The sequence below is a fragment of the Lycorma delicatula genome, chromosome 1 (genome assembly GCF_047948215.1).
Source record: "Lycorma delicatula isolate Av1 chromosome 1, ASM4794821v1, whole genome shotgun sequence".
In the NCBI taxonomy this organism is placed as follows: Eukaryota; Metazoa; Arthropoda; class Insecta; order Hemiptera; family Fulgoridae; genus Lycorma; species Lycorma delicatula.
Genome location: NC_134455.1, coordinates 254,130,979 through 254,151,735, shown reverse-complemented (window position 1 = coordinate 254,151,735; position 20,757 = coordinate 254,130,979). Strand labels below are relative to the sequence as shown.

Here is a 20,757-nt window from a genome sequence, read left to right as displayed (position 1 = left end):
GTGTTAAGACTGTGATGTTTTGTTAAAAGCCAGTTAAAAAATATGCTATACATAAACCATTTAAAGGATAACATTTAATGAATCTAAGTTGAATTTTAGCAATGCTGTCTTTATTCACGTAAAACACATTCTACTAATTTTGCTACCATAGAACTGTTTTGTAGAATTATATATGTAGTATTCATAACTATTAGTTAGTAAAATCAAAAGCCCCCATTTTATATTTTCAAAGTTATAATTCTTATAAAAAAGTGAAGATTTACTGCTGTCGAAAGGATGAAGGAAATTCACAAACTAAACTACATGCGATTTCAAAAATTGCATTTCAGAAGTGTAATAGAAAAATGAACAAACCATAGGGACAAATTTATCAAGCCATGAGAAGAGATCTACTAGGGAAATATGGATAAATTCAGAGCTTTCATGTTTGTAATCTGAAAATCAACAGTAGAATTGTATTTATATGTGTAAATACATATTAAAAAAAACTTTAAACAAAATATAAAAATCTGCACAATAGGTCTTTTGGGCTGTAGTGTTCAAGGAGCAGATCCCTGGGTAAAATAAACAGTATGTATAAAAATTTGCTGAAAGCAATAAATAAAAAAAAACAGAAACACTCTTCCACCTGTATGAACAATCAAAGACAGACAGACTCCAGAAAATCGAAAGAAGAACTGGAAGAACCTGCATCAATAAAAAGTAGCAGCAAGACAGGCAGTGGTGGATTACGCCCAACAATGTTGTGTACAAAGAATTAGAACCCATCACTGATAGTATGCCTAAGAGGAAACTGGGATTATTTGGACATATCATGAGGATGCAAGATTATAACAACTAGTACAGTACAATCTTGATTCAAAAAAAACACAAAGATAGGAAGAAGATGGATCGAAGAAATAAGAGAGGATTTGAAGGATATTGGTCTTATACCAAAAGACACCACAGATAAGACAAAACTAAACAAGAAAATCAAGAAGAAAAACACTTGCTTCGCACTGACAAGAAAAAACTCACAGTACAAACACTTTCAATCCTAGAAAGGGCACAATCAGAACGCATGAAAAACTACTGGAAGGACCACAAGGCCCAAACAGTCCCATCGAAGAGACTTTGATAATGAACTGATTAAAGTGATCCTATGCTGTCATAAAAATAATAATAATAAACCTAAAACAATCAATCTTTACATACACTGACAAAAGGTGTATTTCTGGTTGTGTTTATAAAATCAAAATAAAATTAACTGAGACTAAGTTGTTATCCAGTACCCTGGAAAGCAGTTAAGTAATTGCAAAATGTCATCAGCTTAAAAATGGTCTAAACCACTTTATTTCCTCTCTTAGACTAGTTGCCAAAATATCCAATCTTTATAGAGAGTTAGATAGGATAAGAATTTATATCAAGAAAACAGCATGACCTTTAAGCAATTATCGAAACATCTAAACAAAATTTAGATAATACAAATGTACAACTAATGATTTCTGTTTTAACAGTTAAAATGTATATTTATTACTTCCTTGTATGAACTAAAGGAAGTATTGTGATCGTGAAAAAATTTGGTTTTCAGATTTCAACAGAAATGTCCCTTTTGACCATCCCTGAATCCATTTTGACTAGTTTTGGCGTGACGTCTGTATGTACATATGTATACGTATGTATCTTGGCATAACTCAAAAACGATTAGTTATAGAATGTTGAAATTTTGGATTTAGGACTATTGTAATATCTAGTTACGCACCTCTTCTTTTGATTGCAATCAACTAGACCAAAAGTATCCAAAACAAACCCAAAATCCAAAACATTTGTATTTTGGGCTTTTTCTTAACTGCAGTAATAAGCCCTCATTGAGAGCTTTTCAATGATATATTATACGTGGTATTTATTTTCATTGGTTCCAGAGTTATAGCCACATGCCTGCCTCCGTGGCACAAGTGGTAGCATCTCAGCCTTTCATCCGGAGATCCCAGGTTTGAATCCCGGTCAGGCATGGCATTTTCACACACGCTACAATCATAAATCTCATGCTCTGAAGCAATACCTAATGGTGATCCCAGAGCTTAAATAAATAAAAAAAAGAAGAATTATAGCCAGCCAAATTAAATTTTAATTAATGAAATATTTGGATCGTATAATGGGAAGGCACATCTGTTCGAATCAGACTTCATATAAATATATTTTTTTTTAACTTTTTATTTTATTTTAAATATATCAATTTATTAACCTCTGATTACAAAAAAAATTACAATAAATAATAATTCAATAATAACAAAAAAAAGAAAAAAAAAGGAAAACAATCATAAGTTACTAGTGAAATAAATTTTATATACTTTCATTTTAATTAAAAAATTTTTATAGAGGTTAATAATTATTAATAAATCAATGTATTTAAACTAAAAAAGAAAATATACATATATGAAGTCAGATTCTAACCGTTGTGTCCATGGTTACGAATCTGACACATTCTCACTTACACCACATAACTACTTGGGAGACATGAAACAAAATTGATATATAAACTAATACAAAATGCTGATGCAGACACCATACAAAAAGTGATGCAATGTGGTGTCCACCACAAGCAATTGGTAACTGTCCACTTTATTAAAGGATTGGAGAATCGTGTATCACTTTCAAATGAAATAAGTTTAAATGAAGTGCAGCAAAAAATATGTTATCTTCAATTTAACAGGTGTACATGTGGTGTCCACTTCAGGCATTTTTTAATTTTTATACTTTTGTGTTTGCTACTTACAAATTCACAATAATAAAAACTTTCCTGTATATGATTACTATAGCAGCTGACGCATCTTTGTGGCAGTTATTTATTTATAGAATGCAAAAATTTATTGTATTTAATTATAAAATTATACTTTATTGTAACATTCATAACAAAAACAATTATGATAAAAACAGGCTAAACTACATAAAAATCACTCATTTGACTTAAAATTAGCAAGATCATAAAGGATGTTATAGCAAATTTGAAATGTAAAACTCAAACAGTATTTGTTTCCCAAATATTTACAATAAAGATATTTAAAAAAGATAAAAATCTCTTTTCCTTTTTCACATAAGTAAGGATGTAAAATAAAAGTTACCCACATATTTTAGAAATAATTGCAGATTTTAGCAATGTTTTTATTTTGATTACAAAACACATCAGAAAGCTATATAATTTCATCTCATTACTATTATCAGTCATGAAGTATTATTGAATTCCCAAATTTATTACATTCTTATATAACCTACATATGACATTTATAAGACCAGATTTCACTGAAGTTTATTCATTTAGTTAAGAAGTAAGCTTACTACATAAACAAGCTTACAATTTAATAAACAAAGTAAATTTTATGCAAACATTCTCATTCAGTTTTACAAAGAATTTTACAAACAAACAAAATCTGCAGAAACAAAACAAAAAAATCTAAGAGAAATACAACATTATGCTATTTTCATGTCACACTGCTTAGATTATATTACATAAACTATGAACTAAACATGTTTAAAACAGACTACCAAATAATACATATTTTTTGTACATAACTCAAATGTACTTGTGTTTTACCTTAGAAAGACTTCTGGCTGTATTGATGGCAGCTTGTCTAGTTTGTTCATGTACATCATCCATGACTCTAAACAACTGATTCCATAAGTTGGGTATAAGATCAATGCAATCCTATAAATTGAAAATAAATATATTTATACAAGTAAGCAGATTAAAAGAAACTAAATAAGAACATGCAATTAATGTTAAGTACTATACATTTTATGGATTAGTGGATTATAGCAAAAACAAAGATATTTAAAACCATGAGGTACATTGAAAACAGCATCTGTATTTTCAGAGAGACGATAGCTGTGGAACAATATCAAGAAAAATATAATGTGGAACAATATCTGCATTGAGGTTTATAGATTTGATTTGTGACATTTTGCAAATTCATCTCTCAAAAAATGCCCTCCAACATTAATGAAATTTTATTTTCTTGAATCTTAATAGGAATTTCATAAAAATAAAAAGAATTAAAATAATTTCAACATTTAAAAAAAAAAATTATGTTCACTGTTTTAGTTAAGAAATACTTTTGTAATATTAACTATAAATGTTAGTAGAGATCAATGTGACTAAAAAAGTTAATAAAAATCAATCCTGTTATTTCATTTGACCCAATATAATTTTTTTTTAATTTGGGTAATACTTACCAGAGCTGCACAGATTATAGTATAAGTAAGGTTCACAATTTCACACTGAGCAGGATGTAGCAATTTATTTAATTAAAAGTAAAAAAGAAACTAAATATTGCAATATTTTTTATAATTACATCAAAAACTCCTTTGCCACCGGTAACCAAGAAATCAGACAAAGCTGAACAACATGAAATTCTAATCCTCCATTGGCCAGAGGTGAGATTTGTGATTAAATCCTCAAATATTTCTCTATGATACTGATCTACCTGCAAAAAAATTTTCTTTTTTAAGAAAGGAAACATTTTAAAATTTTAATCAATACAGCTATCACACTTTTAGACTGTTAATTCCAAAAGGATTAATTCTTTCTTGAATTTAAGTAGGTAATACAAAATACAGCTTTTATTAAACTTATTTTATTTCACTTGAGAGCAAAATTTAATATAAAAATTAATCAATATATACTTATATATAATATATAAAACTTAAATTTTCAAAATTTTTTTTATTGATAAGTTTTTTTATTAAATGTTATTATATATAAATAAAACTTTTCATCATTGCCACTGCAGTGCTACAGTTGGGATAATTCTATGAATGTGTGCTGAGTGGTCTGATATGTTAGGGATTGATATCATTCTAATTCAGTTGTCAAATCTGTACACTTCTTAGTGTGTGTTTATAATGTTCAAGAAAGTTGAGACAGCCACTGTATTATGCGTGATATTCAATCTTTTATCCATTTTTTGAATGAAAGGAACATTAGAATTGACATTCACTGCCAGACTTGTAACATTTAGGGAAAAATGCAGTGAGTAATACAGTGACAGGGAGATGAGTGTAATTGTTTAATGAAGGATGCAATAACACAAATAACAATGAACAGAGAGAGAAACTATCTTTGATTACAGGTGATTCGGTGCGTGCATTTTACAGAATTTCATATTCACTAAGAAACTGAATTATTATTATTAATACAGCATTGGAATCTTTCTCAATAAAGAACAAGGCGGATCACATCTTGAGCAATCGACTCACTGGGGAAAAACATGGATGTTGCACATAATACAGGGTACTGCAGCATAATTTGCTGATTTCAATTAGGCGCCAGGAAGCAAGGTTTGGTTGTTAGAGGATGTGGATGGTCTCATTTGAATGGGAGGAAATTTTTTCCCTTCAACTTCAGTACCAAAAATGCGGTGGATGAAGGAACGTTTGCTGTAGAGGCTTACTTTTCTAATGGTCGCTCGATTGTCACCACACAGCGAACATTCCGCACACGCTTCAAGATTGACACCTGAGCTCATGTTTCTGGTCGGCAATCGATTGTTATGTTGGCAAATACATTTAGGAGAACTGGCAGTGTTCAAAAGAAAAGATCAGGGGAATGGTCTGTGACATAACCCCAAAACATCGTGGCAGTAAGGCAGTCTTTTTTGCGACCTACTTGGAACTCGGCACACAAGCATACAGCTGCCCTTTTTTCTTTCTTTTTTTTTTTATATGAAGTAAAGAAAGAGTGTTGTGATCATGAAAAATTTCAGTTTTCAGATTTCAATGAAAATATCCATTTTGACCATCCCTGAATCCATTTTAACTAGTTTCTGCGTGACATCTGTATGTATAAATCTCGCATAACTCAAAAACAATTAGCCATAGGATGTTGAAATTTTGGATTTAGGACTGTTGTAACATCTAGTTGTGCACCTGCCCTTTTATTTGCGATCGACTGGACCAAAATATAAAAAAAAAGTCCAAAATCCAAAACATTTGGATTTTGGACTTTTTCTTCTTAACTGCAGTAATAAGTCCTCAGTGAGAGCTTTTCAACAATATATGATACTTATTTTCATTGGTTCCAGAGTTATACCCAAATAAAATCTTAATGAAGTATTTGGATCTTACAAAGGGATGGCACATCAGTTCAAATCAGACTTCATCTACTTTTTTTTTTTAATTTAAATATATTGATTTACTAATAATTATCAACTGTGATTGTAAAAAAAGATTTACAATAAATAATAATTCAATAATAACAATAAAAAAAAAAAAAATATGAACAAATATCAGACGTTATTAATAAAATAAAATTTTATGTACTTTTCATTTAAAAAAAATGTGTATATGTAATTTAATAGGTGTACAAGGAAGTCAAGTGGTGTCAAATAAGTTTTGTTTTGCCAAGGCTTGACGAAATGGATGTTAGGAATGTGCAGTTTCAGCAGGATGGAGCCACGGCACACACAGTGCCAACTGCAATGCAACTTTCGTGGGAAAACTTCCCTGGCCGCCTGATCTCTTTGAGGGGCGATCTTCAATGGCCCACGTGCTCACCCAATTTAGCCCCTTGTGACTATTTATTATGGGAGTATCTGAAATCCCTCATGTACATTGATTGTCCAAGGACCCTTGCTGAATTGAAAAAGAATATTTGCCAAGCAATGGCCAACGTACCCCTTGTTATACGGAAAGTGTTGACAGATGCTTCCAAATAAATCAGTGTATCACCAATGGGAGGCGCCACATGTTGGACACAATTTTCAAAATAATGTAAAAGTAGATTTCAAATGTAGTGGCATATGGTGAACAAATACAATGATATCTATAACATATTTGTTTTTACTAACCCTTCAAATCAGCAAATTATGCTGCCTCACCCTGTATTTAAAACAAAACGACAATGTATGAAATGGTAAAAGTATTTCGTTGACCAAAAGGACAAAATAAAAGCTAATTTTTTTCACTTGGGAGATAATGTGCACATTATTCTGGGACAAAAAAAGGGTGCTTTGCTTGTTAGTTCTTGCCTTGAGCTGCACAATCAATAATGATATCTACTGTAAAAAGCTGAAAAAAATCTCATGCAAGCCAGAGCAAGCAACATGACCTGCTTACCTGGAGCATAGAGTTAATTCACAACATAAAGTCTCTTTCATGACTTTCGGCTAGGAACAGTTCAATCATTCTCCATACAGTCCAGACCTTGCACCAAGGGGCAAATCTTCCTCACTGACTGATAGTGAAAACAACAACAATAAGGTTGAACAAGTCGTCAACATGTTGTTTGCATTGCAGGCAGCATCACTGTATGACATAGGGATACGACTTCTGGTGCCCCAGTAGGATAAGTACCTCAGTAAAGTAAGAACAGAACTTCAAAAATTAAAATTTTACTTGAGTACACTCTTGAATTTAAAAACCTGCAGGATACAAGACTTTTTGGAACTTCTGGAAGAAACCACAAACAAAATTCCCAATCACACCAAGTTTCTACTAGGTGACTTTAACGGGCAATTAAGAAAAGAAAAGAAATACAAAAAAATCACAGCCCATACACTGCCCATAACAGGACCAATAAAAATGAACAATTCAAACTTCTGTAATAACTTCAACCTCAAGTTATGTCAACACAATTCCTGAAACCCACATAAAAACTAAAGACGTGGAAATTCCCCAATAAAGTGCTTGGAGAATTCCCAATTGACCAAACTGCCATCTCCAGGAAAAACATCTAAAAAGTGCTCAATTTAAAAACAAGGAAAGGATTCTTTAAGTCTGACCATGACCTATTCCAAAATCAAGATAAAAAACTTCAGCCCAATAGAAGATGGACAAGAATAACCCAGAGTTTCTATACTGACCTCAACAAGAAGATCACTGATGAACTCCATAGGGTGGATATCACAAATTGGTCTGAAATCGCTGAGAAACAGAAAAAACCATAAAATTCTGCCAACTTTTGAGAAAGAGAACACAGATGGTGGAACATCACGTGTGATCAAGCTGTCGAGGATAAAACTAGAGCATGGAATAATTTCAACAATCGTAAAATAACAGGAAAGTGGCAAAAATTTGTAGAAATGAGAAAGTTCTCCAAAATTATTTGACAAGAAAAATGCAATTATGACAATAATCAGCTGAAAGAAGTAGAACAGGACTTTACCAACAATAACCGGAGTTTCTACAATACGTTCATGGAAAGTTTTGCCAGCTACCAGCTTGCTCCTACCTGGCCTGTGCTACGACCCGATGGGTCCCTGGAAACTAACACGAAAAATATCTGTGAAATTCTAGCAAAATATTTCAATATACTCAACTGCAAAATGCGCTCAGAACAACTCAGGTTTATAAAACCTACACCAAATCCTGACTCACTTCCAACCACACATGAAGAAGTTGTGAACATAATTAAATCATTGAAAAACAACAAGGCTCTTGGCGAAGATGGAATTCTGGAAATTGGACCAAAAAATCATAATGCCTAAAATTCACAAAATAATAAAGCAAGTCTGGGGAGCAGAGAAAAATCCCAAAAAATTGAAGAGTGCCTTGATACACCATTATACCTTGATACTCCATAAGAAAGGAGACAAGACGAATCTGAACAATTACAGAGGGATCTCACTTCTCCCAGCCACCTATAAGATCTTCTCTACTCTTAATAAATCGACTCGAACCTCAAGCGAACCCACAGATTGGTGAGTATCAGGCAGAATTCAGAAATGGAAGGTCCTGCACAGAACAAATCTGGAACCTCAAGACCATATTACATATCAGAATACCTCAAAACACCACAGTCACATTTGTCGATTTTTAAAAAGTGTCATTTTTAAAAAAAGGCTCTGTCAGACAAACCAACCTTGTTTAATACCCTACAAGAATTTTGAGTCAACAGAAAGACCAGTCATTATCCAGGAAACATTATCAGGAACCACCTCGAAAGTCAAATTCATGTGAGGAATCTCAAACCTGTTCAAAGTTTGCACAAGAGACCAACAAGGGGATGGCTCATCATCACATTTGTTCACCATTGTCTTAGAAAAGGTGAATCAGAGAACTGCAGAAGCAAGTTAAAGGCATCCAAATTGGAAAAGAAAAAGGAAACAGAATTACCTGAAAATGCTTTTACAGATGACCTGGCTACATTAACAAACAATGAATATGAAGCCATTTTCGCATTGGAGAAACTGTAAGAAATATTCCATAAAACTGCACACCAATTTCTTAAGAAAAAACGCAGTGTATGAACACCAAATCAACTGGAAAATTTCCGCTGCAAACACAACATGGCAAAATCTCACAAGCCCCCATTTCAAGTACTTGGGAGAAACCATTCAACCCATGGGGCTGGAATGTATAAGGAGGATAAATCAAATATAAATGGGATTTTTGTTCCTGAGCCTCTATGGTTGGTAGAACTGGGCCTGCGCTTCTAGTATGTTTGGGTGGGGTCATTAGAAGTGGGGAGAGCTGGCCATTCTACATTCCCAACCAATTTGTCAATAACGCTCATGATGTCGGAGTAACAGGTACACCCCTCCACTGCGCAACGCATAATTATAAAATCTCTTGCTCATGAAGGAGTCACGAACTTCTTGCTCATGAAGGAGTTCGTGACTCCTTCATGAATCTCCAATTTTCTGGAGATTGACTACACAGTTTGGGGACCAAATATTGTCAAGGGCTCATGTGTCTGCCTGGCCAGGCATAAAGAGTGCAAGGAAGGGTGAGAATGATTGGAAAATCAGGAACACAATCGCTGTCCTCAGATCAGCATTTCAGACGAAAACATTCACACGGTTCGAGACATTCTTGAAGATGATCGAAGGGTGAGAGTATCAAAAATTGTAGGTCAACACAAACGACCTACAGTTCTAGCAGAACTACAGATTCTACAGTTCCTATAGTAGTTGAGACATTTGGAGGTCTGTCAAAGGCTTACAGCAAGGTTTGCGAAAAAAAGGTGATCATTTTTGAGTCTGACTGTCACCTGCGACAAAACGTGGGTCCACCACTACACTCCCCAGTCAAAACAAGCCAGTATGAAGTGGCAGTGGAAAGAGGGGAGACAGCTCCAGTAAAAGCCAAGACTCGACTGTCAGCTGGCAACGGTTCTTTCAACCATTTCTTTCAACTGGCGAGGCATTTTGCTCATTGAGTTTTGCATGAGTGACACGCAATCAATACTGCTTATTACTGCGAGCTGTTGAACAAGGAGAGGGTTGCATATCGCTGCAAAAGACGAGACCTACCGATTCGAGAGGCCATCCTCCTCCACAACAATGCCAGGCCCCACACTGCAGCTCTAACGATCTCAGTGTAGACGAAGTACACTGGACTCAACTTGATCATCCTCCCTACAGCTTGGACCTATCGCCCTGTGATTTTCATTTGTTTAGCTGCTTAAAGAAGCTCTAAGAAGGCACTGATTTTTTAAGATGACAAGGGTGTGGAGGGATTCGAGCACAATTGGCTCCTGGCGCAACCAGCTTCATTCTACGATGCTGAAATAAAAAACATTCCTTCTTGCTGGGAAAAATGTATTTCTAAAGCAGGAAACTATGTAGAAAAGTAAATTATATTTGCCTTTTATTTTTCAATAAATAAATTAAAAAAATAAATAAAATCCCGTTTATATTTGATTTACCCTCACAGTATGATAAACAAAACTGTTATAATTGCATAATGTATATTTTTATTTCAATTAATATATACTTTTTGTAGTAAATTAACATAAAGCCATGGGTAAGCAAGCGATGTTACTTATACATGTACTCTAATATGTGTTTATGAATATATATGTAGCCAGCTTGATAATAACTTTAGCCAACTGAACTTCTCTGGTCTGATGTACAAATTTGGCATGACATGATAGATTTTATATATATAAAAATATATATATATATATATATATATATATATATACATTTACAAAAATTTTTAAGAGCATATTTTTAAATTATATTTTTTTTAGGTGTAAAGGATTGGACTCAAACAAAAGGTAAGTTATTTTTATTTTATATATTTTATTCAAATAAAATTTGTTCAAAGCCGTTTTTAAGAGTCTTTTTTTAAATTATAATTACATATATTTATTGAAATTCATTATTATTTTTTTAACTAATTAAACATAAAATAAATTGAAATTAAAAAAAATAAATAATAGTTGTAGCAATTACACTTCTCCCAGGAATCTCAGAGAATGAACTTCATATTCCTTAAAATTAACATAATAATTTTTTTAATAAATTTAAAAAAAATTATACTCCCTAATTAAGGATATAAACAATTTTTTTTAACTTTCTTCATAAAATTATTTACTTTTTGAACAGATCTTTTTACAAAGGGAACATTCTAATATAGAACCATGAAGGACACAACAACAGTACAATGTAAGTGTATACTTTTAATAAGAAATACCTTTAGGTATGATTATGTTTTTATATCAACTGCTAACTTCCAAATAGAAAAGGAAGTGTTCAATAAAAGAATTAAGAAACTTTCTAATGTCAGAAATGAGCATCTTGACATATTTTACACTTACAGTTTTATTTGTTTCTGGAACTAGAGCATGCCAAATTGATGCCATTGAATTCTGAACTTTAGGAGTAGGATCAAATTGATATCTGTACAGTTTTGGTATAATTTTTGATTTATGAGTAATTAGCTGTTCACCAGCAGCAGCAGCTATTGAAGAAAATCCAAATGCAGCACCCTATAACAAGTAACATGACAATTATTAAACAGCCTATAATTTAGAAACATAAACGTAAAACTTAATTACAGTTTTGTAATTAAGTAGAATTTAAACACATCTATACACTTTTAGTCAATAATTATAATAGAAATTAATTTTATATTTTTTAACATCAAAAAACTGCTTTTTCATTTGCTGGAAAAATCTTTCCAGGAACAATCTGTTCCTGATAAGAGTAGAATAGTATATATTTGATGGCATCACAACTATAAAAAAATCTTTAGAAGCAGTGAGTAAATAATAATGTAAAATAAATAAATTGAATATAACTATTAGAATAGAAAATACATGACTTTGAGTTTCTTCCATTAACCTTCCAAACAGTTCACAATAATTAGATAAGAAATTACATAAATACAAAAAGGATCATATTTCTTCATGTCATGAAAACCATCTGTGTAACTGCTTCATAAGGATACCTGAAGAATACTCGTTATCATATTAAGTAATAATCTGAGACTCATTATTATCCTTGAGAACATCCCAAAGTGCCCAGAGTTATATTCAACAGATGAAGAGATCCAGCTGGCCAAACAGGATTTCCAAGTAAGTAATGTCATTATTAACAACTTCTAAAAATTGCAAATTCTCATTCCAGAAATATTCACCCCTCAATGCCCTTCCCTTTGAAATCTCTATGAAGCAAATGATTATTGAAATATAACCTAGGTCCTTAGAGGTTTACAAATAATGCATCAATGACAATTTTCTTGAAAGAGGATAACCATATAAATCAATTAAGTAGTTTGTCTTTTCAACTGCTACACACCAAGTCTGTCACTCGGCATAAAATGTATGAAATCATTTCTGTCCTAGTTTTGTTGTAGGTAATCATAAAACCTAGTATCAGAAGAAATTATTATTTATTATTACCTCTGATCATCTATCATGCCGATTTGTTTTTCTTGATGAAGTAATTCACCATGGAAGCTTCGAAGCTTGTACATGGGAATATGGAAACAGAATTTTGTAGCATATGAAAAATGCCAAACCTGATTGGGATTCAAATCCCGGACCCCATTCACCACTAGATGAAAGACCAAGATGCTACCACTCCACAACGGAGGTTGGCAAATTTACAAATTTGAAAAAATAAATTTGGAATTTTATGGATTTGGGTTTTAGAGTAATATGGAAGGATAATAATGAACAACATTAACAATGATTACTCTGAAAAATGTAAACTCCTTTAATGGATGTTGATGAATGTCATCAACATACTTGTAGCAAATGTGAGATAAGGCTGTCTGGAAGACATGAATGTGCATTGGTTTTTTGCCTGAAGTTTGTGATTTTGTTAAACTTTCATTAGAAGGAACCTTCAGTTTAAGAATAAGTACAGGCTATATATTATTACACGATAACAATTCAAAGTTAATTAATGATGATTATAAATAAAATATACCTTCAAATCACTTGTTATTATTATCAAATAATTTTATTGTTTAAATAGTCTTCCACTTAAGTTATCTTGAAAAGAGTTATTACAGTATTACTAAAGACTTCCACTACAAATTAAAAAAGGATCAGTGCAGTATGTTTTGAATAAGGCTATACACATCAATAACATTCTAATAAATTTAAAACAATATTTACCATTTTTGAAGTCCATGCAGCATTATGATTAGCAAGATGCATAAATTTATAAATGAGATCTGGCTGATTCAGTTCTGATGCTAATGAACATAACTCTCGATATGTTGACAGATTTCCACTAAAAATGAATATTGGAAAAAGTTATAAAATAAAGTATAACAGTTCTTAATCAAATACATGGATATAAAATAATATAGTTATAATTTAATTTCAAGTATTTACTAGAAAAATAAATACCTAGTAAAGCTTCCCAAAAATCAGTTAAATTATGAAAAACTAGTATTTCACAGTGAGCTATAATATAAAATAAATAGGAATAAAGCCCCTGGATATGATGGTATCACAGTGGAGCTCCTTGTTCACACATTACCACCGGTGATTCTTGGTCCTTTGACTACGATTTTTAATAGGTTGCTCTTTGCTGGGTGTTTACCAGCGTGTTGGAAACATGGTGTGTTGAAGGTGCTCTTCAAAGCTGGCGACAAGGATCCCACTGTAAGTTCTTCTTATCGTTTTCTGATACTCTTGCCTGCAGTAGGTAAGATTTTTGAGGTCTTGTAGGTCCACATTAACAGTAGGTTAACTTCTAACCACATGCTGATGAACGACCAGTATGGTTTCTGCCCCGGCAAGCGCACTTGTCAGGGTAATGAATCTGACATTGTCCAGCAAGTGTAAATATATACTAGGCGTATTTCTGGACATATACCGGGCCTTCAATAATTTGTGGTAGCCCTCTGCCTTGTTTCAACTCCAGCAGCTTGGGTGCTTGCTAAACAAGATTTGAATTCTCTCAAGCTATTTCAGCAACAGAACTTTCATCCTTCATGACAGCAGCTCAGAGGTAGGAAAGATCCTGTCTAAAGGTTGGCCACAGGGCAGTGTTCTAAGTATACTTGTCTGGGTCATTCAATTCAATTCTCTCATGCGATTGCGGATGCCCAGTAGCTGCTGCATTGTGGCTTATGTGGACGATGGGATGCTGCTGGTTGAGGGCAATCCACATGCCGAGATAGAACTCAGAGCGACAAAGACATGTAAGGTATTAAGGTTGTGCAGTCTTCAGCATAAGATGGTTTTTAGTGCGGAGGAAACCACTATGATGTTTCTGAAGGGGCGTCTAAATGCAACTCGTCATCTGCGATTTGTGATGGACAGTCTTCCAATTAGGTATGTTACCGTTCAGAAGTATCTGGGTGTTAGCCTTGATAAGAGGTTTCAATTCAAGAAGCACCTCCAGTTTGTCGTGAAGAAGGCTATCAATGCCTTCTTCGGCGTCCAAAGAGTCATCCATTCTGATTGGGGGTTGAATTATCATATCCTGCAAATTCTTTACTACGGTGTCTGTGATACCATAATGTAGTACGCTGCACTTATCTGTGCTGATCGTTTAGAATTCCAATGTAATAGGAATATTCTTTTGCGAGCCCAGTATTTTCTATTGCTAGCTGTTGTCGGTGGCTACAGAATTGTCTTGAGGGAGGCAGTCACTGTGATCGCAGGAATGAAACAAACTGACATTTTAGCTACAGATCGTAGCAAATATTACATTTCCAAGAAGGGAGGCCTTCTTACTTCAGGGCGTATACGAGAAATTGAAGACCAAGGTTTTGGCTCTTGGCAAGTGTTCCGTTCCACGTCTAGCCGTCCGGTGCTGTGATCTAGTGGGTGCTAGCGCTCACCGAAAATTAAGCTCGTACTAGCATTCTACGTTAGAAACCCGTACAGTGCGGTCGCATTTTTCAATTCGTCCGAATGGACAATCAGTGTTACTCATAGTACTAGCATTAGGCACTTGAATCTGATCCAAGGCAGTCACGTCATACTCTTAGTACGGATGGACTCCATTCTTTGTTCAGATGAACATTAACTTTAATGTTTTATTTAATTTTATATTTTGTATTTTTATGTCAAGTTATACAATTCATTTCATTAACTGTCAAGACAACAATTCATTAAACCATTATTCAACAAGCAACAAGGCGTTGTCTTCATTCATCACCTATGAAAATATAGTCCAACCATACTCTAAAATCTACCAGCAAGCTAGGTGGAACAATTCTTCTACTGGTCAATATACGCATGGTATTTTTCCAAATGTTAGGGAGTTGTGAGCAATTAGTTGGGTTTCCCCAAACTGGCATATAACCCAATTCCTTTGGGGAGATGGTGCCGTTAGGAACAGTTTGGTTTGGTTGACTCCGGCTTGTGTCCAGAGACTGCAGGGTCGATGATACTGTGGACCATGTCCTGATGTCCTGTATGTTTATTCCCAGTACGAAGCTGAACGTACCAGAGTTGTTGGGGAACTTAAGAGAGTGGATTCCTTCTTTGATCTGCGAGTCAACTGGAAGAATCAGAGAGACTGGACAATTGCAGCTGGCTTCCTTTGCTTCCTCGCCCTGAGCAGGACGGCTGAAGGGATTTAGTAGAGTAGCACCCTGGGTGGCTAGGGACCGCCTGGGCAGTTGATTGACCGAAGGTAGATGTATTGGCATCAAGCCATGGTTAGGTAGTACTGCGGAGATTAATTTGATTGTATAGCTGTTGGCGAAACGACGACTGCACTGCCAAGGGTATGGGTTACCATGCAGTCATGAGGTGTAGCACTATTTTGATGAGAGCAGTTTTTGAATGAGGAAACGTCATTGTTGGCAGGATGGTGACTGCACTGTCATGGGCATGGATTTCGTGCAGCTGTGAGGTGTAGCGGCATCTTGACGATGGATGAAAAGTAAATGTCACGTGGGACTCTGCGATGGAGCCGAGTCTGAGAAGGAGGCCTGTCCACCTCTCCCTTGTAGACCAGAGACCAGACCGGAGTCCGTAAATTAACCAAAGTCTGGGGTATAAACTGAAAGTTGAGTTCACTAAGGGAACTAGGACTAAATTTCATTGCTGCAAACATTTTGGTGGTATGTTGCTGTTTAATGTGCCTCAAATTTACGAGACATTTACTAGAAATTGGCTCAGTAAAAGTAGAACAAGGCATGGGGTTCATGCTTCCGTGAACTAAGTTATCTGGTTCAGAGGGCAATGATGTAGGACATTCAAGATGTCCGGCCTACAGTAAAGGCAAAAGCTGAGTTTAAAAAATCACCGTTGTCTACAAAGGCATTTAGATTGGTGGCATCTCAATGAGGCCTGGCTTATTACTATGAGATCTAAAAAGTTAGCAGGCGAAAGACGATTCACGTTAAAGCCTAACTGGGCTAGGAATTTGGGGGGGGGGGGGCGACCGGAACATCACTAAGCGGGTGTCTTCCCCTAAGGGGTTGGGGAACCTTAAATGTATTAGTCATTATAGCTATTGATAAGAATGAGTAAATTATTGCAGTTATTTGAAAAATTTTAAAATGATATGAAATGAGATATGGAAAATATAGTTAAAAATGAGTTATGTAAATTAAATTTAATGAAATTATCAAATAGCAAAATTAAGATTAAAAAATATGAAAGAAGTAATGAGGATTTAAGGAGTAAAGTAAATAATCAACAACGGGTTATACAAAACTTTTAGAAGCCAAAGCAACCTAATCGTTTAGGCCACAGAAGAAAATCTGGAACAGAATCTTTTAATATGATAAAACATAATTTTATTGATTTATGTAATAATGTGCTGCTGGTAGAAGTTAAAGAGAATGAAATAAATAATATAAAAATTTAACTGTTACAAGTTAATTGTTAAAAATTAACAATTAAAATTTACTTTAATGATTAAAATGATGTAAAATGCTTATGTGTTTTACTAAGTTTTACTAAGTGGGAAATAAAACCACAATAAAAAATAATATTCAAAATCGAACATAAAACAATAAAATTGTCAAACATCAAAAGAAAAAACATGATACAATTTTAATCAATAAGAGTTAACAGTTAACTTTCTGAATTATAAATTGAATATTACCCTGAAGGAGTAGTTCCCAGTGCACCTTTTTCAAATAATTCAGTATCCTGAGTGACCTGTGCTACAGTTCTGCGACCTAGTGTCAACTGATCAACAAGCATCTTTATAAGTTCTGATCGCATTTCCTCATTTCCATTCTCATAAACTAAAGCCAGTCCTTTAGAAGCAGCATCTTGGACAATATCTAAAAACAGATCAATGAAGCAGAGTATAAATTAAAACTGAAAAAAATAGTTACATATAATAAAGTAGTCGTATCAATTATTCTGGTAAACAATTTAAATAATTTCACAGAAAAAGCATTATGCTTTACAGCACCAAGACAAATATTAAATATGTCAACTTTTCACCCAGTTTTATAAAAGAAAAAATGAAAATTTGACTCCTGAGAAGGCATAATTCAAGTCATCACTGCTTGCAATCGGTTAACAATTGCTTTCAAACAATAAGTACAATAAAATTAAACAAACTGGAAACAATTAAGATGAAATGGGTTGAATTACTAGCAGATAATAAGTAAGTACTAGTATTATCAACTCAAATAACAATATATAATTAGCTACATAATATCCAAAATTAAGGTAATTAAAAACAATTTAAAATAAAAATACATATGAAGTTTAAAAATAAAAGGTCAGGACAAATAAATTAAATGAATCATTATTAAGACATACAAATCTCACTTATGTTTTTAAGTGACTTCCTTTCATTATACAAATATCACGATGATAGTCAAATTACTCCCACTGCATTAAATCCACCAAGTCTCACTGAATCCAAGGCAATAACAGTATGATTTCTTACTTTACTAGAGTTGTGGGAATATACATAAATATTCTTAATATTCTCCTAGAAGAAGATGACAAGAACCCATTAGTCTAATAGATCAGTCAGACAATATTCTGATTAAGCTAGCAGCACAAGAATATTTTGTTAAGGTGAAGGTAAACATTTCTTGTATCAATGAGCTGGTACACCACCTTGGGAAATTCAGTTACCAGAATCTTTGTTCACTGGTGAGAGTAGTTAGTTTTCCAGCATGTTCACAGAGAAACCACTCATTATTGTTTTTATGAAAAAAAGCATTTAATTTGAGATTGGCATGGAAGATCACCAATTAAGGTAAATTGCACTTGTGTTCAATTCTTGAAATTAGGTTTTCGTACTCATAAAAAGTCAAAATTAAGATTATTCACCTTTTGAAGGAAATGAAAATTTGGCTTCATCAATGAATACCAAACACAGAACAAACACGTCTTCTCAACAGCTTCCTATTTGAGAGGTAAAATTTCAATTAATTTAATTCACCCACTGGTTTTACAGTCAGCAACAATAAAATCTGTACAGCTTTCACAAACAAGCATTACCGTAAGAAACATCAAACAGTTAGCTGTGTAACTCCTAGTTCTTGATTGCATGTATGGCAAGTTGCTGAAATTATGTTGAAATATGGTGATGGGAAAATACTTTGAATATTTTGAAAATACTTTGAATAGTTTTTTGACCCATCACACACGGTTGTAAGTATAAGCATAGTCATCCTATGCTTTTGTCTTTTTTCAAACATCCTGTTTTGTTGAATTACTATAGTACCGATGAATGCTCCAAGCACCTACAGGATCAATTCACATTATAAAATTTAATGATACTTATCACTATCAACTCACACTAAAAACACAAACAGCCTTATATTGTTTAGTCACCATTATCTCATACACTGAGTGCAAGAATAAAATCAATACCTGGAGGTATCTAACACTGATCTTCCAAACACTCAGATTCCTCTTCCAATTTCATGCTTAGTCAGTATAACTAGTTGATAAATACTGAGATTTACAATGTAATATCACAATAAATGTGGTATATGGTGATACTCCTAGTACAAGGATGTAGGATTAAACCCTAACAGATAATAGCAGTAAATTATGTTACTGGGACTTACAACAAGGAGAAACATTTACAAAATTACTTTGGAAAATGGCCTAGAAAATTGCAGAAAGAAAGGGCATAAACACTAAGATCAAAAGAATGAATAATAGAACAATAAAAGTTAACAAAAAAAAAAAAAAAACGGAAGAAAACATTGGTGACACAAGCTCATAACATGAAAGAAGGCAAACAAGAAAAACTACTCTACCGTGTAGAAAAAAATGATAAAGTAGAGAATCATTTGAAAAAAATACTGCTAAATTCCACATCCATCTGTACAAGAAAACTTATACCAATAACTTAAAAACAATTACAAAGACTGAAATAAAAACAAAAATAAATAGTGTGTAATAAATAAGGTCATTAAAAATATACTTTTGATAAAATACTTAAAACAATTATGCAATGCAAACCATTATTTTCTGAAAGTAGATCAAAGAAAGCTGACTGAATATCAATTAGACGATTTCTCAGAACCTGATTATCACCACACTGCTTTAACAATGCTAACAAGCATATACAACAGGCCTGTAAAAAGTGATATAAAAAAATGAATAAGTGCACAATTTAAAAATCTTTTTTTACTTTTAAAACTTATAAATATCTACAGTTAAATATCATAATTAACGTGCATATATTGAGTAAAAATTTAAAATCTGCACATCATTTGTCTCACAAACAAACAAAACAGAACATTTTCAGATTCACAAACCTGAGTTTCATTCATAATCAATTTCTACAGACTTTGATTTTTCATGAAGTTCATGAAAATTGTTCTAATTTTTTCATGAGTTTCATTAAAAAAATCACTTTATGCCTTTTTCATGATGAGTATGCACATGATTACAGAACCACTGAATTTTTAAGACCTAAATAACTGTGAAAATTGAGCAATAATCTTCAAAAATTTTTTTAAAAATTGTTTATTATACCACAAACTTGTAAAAAAACTAATCCAGCTAATAGATAATTTCTCTGCTGTTAAAGAAAAAAAAAGAAGAAAATGGCAGGCTGAAAAATTAATATTTAAGTTCATATTTCTACGTTTTCATAATAATCATAATTAAATTTTTTGGACTTGCAGACCTATTCTGTATCAGAATAATTTCTGTTAACTTAGATTTATACCTAACTTAATGTTAGTTTCTACAATTGGAATGATATTTTAAAAGTAAGTGATTGCTAACTTCATTCCTACATAAATAAAGCAAAAATGGAAAGTATGAAAAAACAAAAAAATGGTAAATAACTTTTTCATGTTTTCTTATATGTTTAAACAAATATTTTACAATAATAAAATCTCAACTAGCAAAGATAAGATTTTCAACCTCTCATAACATGCTAGCAGGAAAAAAATCCTGTATCCCTATTGATCTGATACCAATTTTATCATCCAAATTTCTAATTACATACCTTCACCTCTGGATCTGAATCATACTTTATCAAACATGACTTTCATGAAGATAAAATACAAATATTTTATAGCAGTCACTTAACATACAAAAACCAGTACAAAAAATATACATGACAAGACAAACTCTAATTAACCTTAGTAAATTTAAAAAGTAAACTAAAATTAAATTAACTTAATCTA

General features: G+C 33.0%; 1 protein-coding gene across 1 annotated transcript in view; it reads right to left on the bottom strand.

The window, feature by feature from the left end:
* Positions 1-20,757, bottom strand: part of LOC142330495 (proteasome adapter and scaffold protein ECM29) — a 183,073-nt gene that overhangs the window by 56,963 nt on the left and 105,353 nt on the right. The window contains exons 19-24 of the mRNA XM_075375784.1: positions 19,577-19,691; positions 17,235-17,418; positions 13,328-13,445; positions 11,519-11,689; positions 4,329-4,460; positions 3,572-3,682 (exon numbers count right to left, since the gene is read on the bottom strand). Of these exons, the coding sequence (XP_075231899.1) occupies positions 3,572-3,682; positions 4,329-4,460; positions 11,519-11,689; positions 13,328-13,445; positions 17,235-17,418; positions 19,577-19,691 (831 nt within the window). The remainder of the gene's footprint in view (positions 1-3,571; positions 3,683-4,328; positions 4,461-11,518; positions 11,690-13,327; positions 13,446-17,234; positions 17,419-19,576; positions 19,692-20,757) is intronic.